Below are 3653 nucleotides of genomic sequence, written 5' to 3' on the forward strand. Positions count from 1 at the left end.
TTTTTTTTTTTTTGGTGGTCTAATGAATAGTGAGGTGGGCTGATGATCGGAAGGTTGCGAATTCAAATCCTGCCTGGAACATCACTACTAGTGTGCCCTTGAGCAAGGCACTTAGCCCTCGGTTACTCCAGGGAGAATGTCCCTGTAATTGGTCATTGTAAATCGGTTTGGAATAAGGTGTCTGCTAAATGTCTAAATTGTAAATTATATTTTTGGGAGAATAAACCCCACAGATCCTCAACTCCGGTGTGTTTCACTAATTAACAACGCAACACAGAGCAACAAGAACGTTGGGGGGGGGGGGNTGTGTGCCTTGGCGGTGCGGTGCCGTGCCCCCACAAATAGAATAGAGGCTTGTAATTTGTTTGTCTTACAACAGATAGTTGAACATAAACCAACACGTGTTGACTCTTAACACACCCACCCTCCCTACTACACAGTCAAAAGTATGACAAAAAGTTTAAGAAGGGAAATAATAAAAGGTTAACAGTCATAATGGACAAAAAACTACACAAGGACTGTCGAAAAATGCTTTTATGATGTGAAAAAGCGACTAGATGATGTGGAGTTTAAACACATTTGGTTGAAAATTGCAATTGTAATCTAAGAAATGCACTGAAACCAACTATATAACTCTTGCTACAAACATGCTACACAGGTGGAACTCCTGTTAGCAACCACTACAATCTAACCACTATTAGCATTGTTCTGTCGTCACTCAATGCTACTCAAATAAATAATGTTCATTTTTATTTGTCTACTTCTTAAAAACACTAACGCCAGTTAAGTCAAACACTAATGTAAATAGCGTATGCGGGATTTAACAATGGATGTATAACGCCCATTGTAAACACACGGCCTGCTGCCGTTTCTTTGTGGCCTTCCCAATCATAGCCAGCCAATGAGAGCGCAGCTTGCTGACACCTCTCGTCCAATAGCAGGGCTGGTTGTTGTTGTTGGGGCCCTGTTGAGACCGCGGACAGACCGAGCACAAGTGGACCGGTTTCAAGCTAAGCTAATTCAATCAAATTTGCGCTTTTTTTGTTTTGATAGTTTGCATTAGTCCCGTTTGCGGCACATGCTCGAATCAGATTGAAAAATACCAAAGCTATTTGTTCCTATAACAGCCAGCAGGCTAACACTTAAACCCGGTATTTACTTTGTAAGCCGCTTCTGTGCTAGCGAGCTAAATTGGCGCCAGTCGGGTGTTTGACATCAGCGCGTTTCAGTCACGTTTCCCGGTGTTGTTGTTTGTAGCCGCTAAAGTGAACTGAGCTAGTTTCCGTTTAGGCGCAAACTGCAGAAAAGACAAAAGCGCACCACGATATATTAAAAATAAAAAAGTTAAGCATGGCTGAATTCCTGGAAGATCCGTCGGTCCTCACGAAGGATAAGCTGAAGAATGAGCTCACAGCAAACAATGTGGCACTTCCCAGCGGAGAGCATAAGAAAGAGGTGTACGTGCAGCTGTATCTGAAGAACCTAACGGTGCTCAACGATAAGAAGAGCCCGCCTGTAGACACCTTCTCCAGCGATGAAGAGTTGCCCACTCCCGTGGTGTCCAACAAAAGTCGATCTGGAAGAGTAGGTTTTATTTAATTGTTCTGCTAATTCACGTATTAACTGTGAAGTGGTGCTGAATGATGGGACACGTTTAAGTTATGAGTTGATGAATGATATACAACTTAAACCTTTCTTGCAGAAAGCTACAAAAAAGACAGACAAGCCTCGCTCAGAGGAAGCAGAGGTGACAGATCTCACAGATGAAGATTTAAAACAACAGCTGGCCAAACATGGTGTGGAAATAGGACCCATTGTTGGTGAGTTCATGGAGCCCCATCTCAGTCTTTTGTGGAACAAAAACGTTTCCAATAAGGGATAAAGGATTAGATTTTAGTTTTGTTTTTTTAAATACAAAGGCATGAAATAAGTAATATATTTATTTATCATCATTATGTTTTTACCACTTTTGAAATCAAAGTAACAAAGCGATTAATTCAAAGTAAACTTAAAATGAGTGCATCTAACTTTGTGTAGACATGTTTTTAGTCTTAAATTAAGTTACAATCACTCATTTAAGTAAACGCTACATTCCTATTTTCACCAACAGATTTTGACTTAAAGCTTATTCAGACATTTGACCAGCTGTATTCCAAACACAGTTATTAGATGATGTTTTTAAAAAAAAAAGTTTTAACTGTAGATTTTTAAGGCTAGGTATATCCTTATATATAAAATGTGGAAAATGCTTGATTTTGCAACATTATTGCTTATGTAAACCATACTATAAGTGTTTATAAGAACAGCTGGCCAAATAAGTGACAACATGCATCGATATCTTTGGGCATAAAGACATTGTTTAAAGTTACATTTTCCACAATTGCATTTGTAGTTAATATTTAGATATGAGGAAAACTGCTTTGAGGCTCTTGGTTTTTAATTTGGTTACGTGGAAAAATGCTTGAATTACACTTTTAAAAAGCTGTACGAACACTTATGCAAGTTATCAGACTTAATAACTCAATTGAACCAAATTACATAAAATCCATCAATGTATTGCATGTTATTCATTCTTGATTGTCCCCTCCTCCCCGTCATACAGCCACCACCCGTAAGCTGTATGAGAAGAAGCTGCAGAAGGCTTTGGAGCAGCCTCCAGCCGAGCCTGCAGCTCCTGCAGAGGTCACAGAGGTCACAGCTCTCCCCAAGGTCGACAGTAACCAGAACGGAAACACAAACTCTGACCACTACAGTGACAAGGAAGATGGTAAGCTGAGCTCTGACAAAGCTTAACGCATGTTGTTTATTCACTTAAACTTTGTTTGTTTGTTTGTTTAAACATTACGTGTGTTTTCAGAGGAGATTGCTGAACCAGAGCCCGTTCCCGTGGTGGAGAAGGCTCTGAGGAGCCGAGGGAAAACTCCAGTTACGTCCAGAACCAGCAGCAGACGACTCGCTAAGGTGAGACATTTAACCATTTCCAATCTTAGAAATAGATATCCATAGTTTCTCTTGGAATAAAATCACACTGTACATTTATCTATTCAGTTTAATATTTAATATTCCATCTGTCACATACTTATGTATATATAATACCTTGCTTTATATCTTGTTATTGTTAATTTGTAAATTCAACATGTATATTTTCTACTTTCTTGTTTATTTATTGTCTTTTTAATTTCTATTGTACAATTAGGGCTGGACGATATTAGGTCTCCATGATATGCCTTTTCAGAGATATCATATCTATCGTGATAGTGCACCAGGGTAGGATTTTCACGGCGGTCTGGCCGTGAAGCCCCGAAAATAATTGTACGTCCTACGGCCACCATGGCCCGTGTGCCCCTGATAGTGTTAAAATCTCTAAGTTGCTTTAAAAGCGTCAGAACAGTGGTTTCTGAACTGCATTATGCTGCGTTCACAACGGACGCGATGCGAATATTCTCACCCTAACCGCTGGAGTTTCACCGCGGCTGTCAGCTGTGTTTACTCCTGTCATTCAAACAGGACGCGCTGGAGAGGGGGCGGGGCTTATTTCCATGTAAATACTGTGGTGGAAACCAACTACGACAAAATGAACCTATTTTACCGTGATTTAATTGTAATACACGTTTCAAAATGATGCCGAAGTAACTAAATACTGATAACGGTTA

At 39.9% G+C, this 3653-nt stretch overlaps 1 protein-coding gene across 1 annotated transcript; it reads left to right on the plus strand.

Annotated features, from left to right (window-relative positions):
* The first annotated feature begins 969 nt into the window (after positions 1-969).
* Positions 970-3006, plus strand: LOC104946815 (lamina-associated polypeptide 2, isoforms beta/gamma-like). Its single transcript, XM_010772700.1, has 4 exons — positions 970-1584; positions 1703-1820; positions 2603-2767; positions 2858-3006. The coding sequence occupies exons 1-4, from the start codon at positions 1351-1353 to the stop codon at positions 3004-3006; spliced, it is 666 nt and encodes a 221-aa protein (XP_010771002.1). The 5' UTR covers positions 970-1350.
* The last annotated feature ends 647 nt before the right edge of the window (positions 3007-3653 follow it).

The sequence above is a fragment of the Notothenia coriiceps genome, unplaced genomic scaffold (assembly GCF_000735185.1).
Source record: "Notothenia coriiceps isolate Sejong01 unplaced genomic scaffold, NC01 NC01_scaffold00011598, whole genome shotgun sequence".
NCBI classification, from domain to species: Eukaryota; Metazoa; Chordata; class Actinopteri; order Perciformes; family Nototheniidae; genus Notothenia; species Notothenia coriiceps.

What these genes read in the sequence shown, in the direction of transcription:
- LOC104946815 (XM_010772700.1), top strand. Translation starts at nt 1,351, where the DNA reads ATGGCTGAATTCCTGGAAGATCCGTCGGTCCTCACGAAGGATAAGCTG. An exon ending in ACAAAAGTCGATCTGGAAGA is followed by an intron (nt 1,585 to 1,702) that starts GTAGGTTTTATT and finishes CCTTTCTTGCAG; the next exon opens with AAAGCTACAAAAAAGACAGA. An exon ending in GGAAATAGGACCCATTGTTG is followed by an intron (nt 1,821 to 2,602) that starts GTGAGTTCATGG and finishes CCCGTCATACAG; the next exon opens with CCACCACCCGTAAGCTGTAT.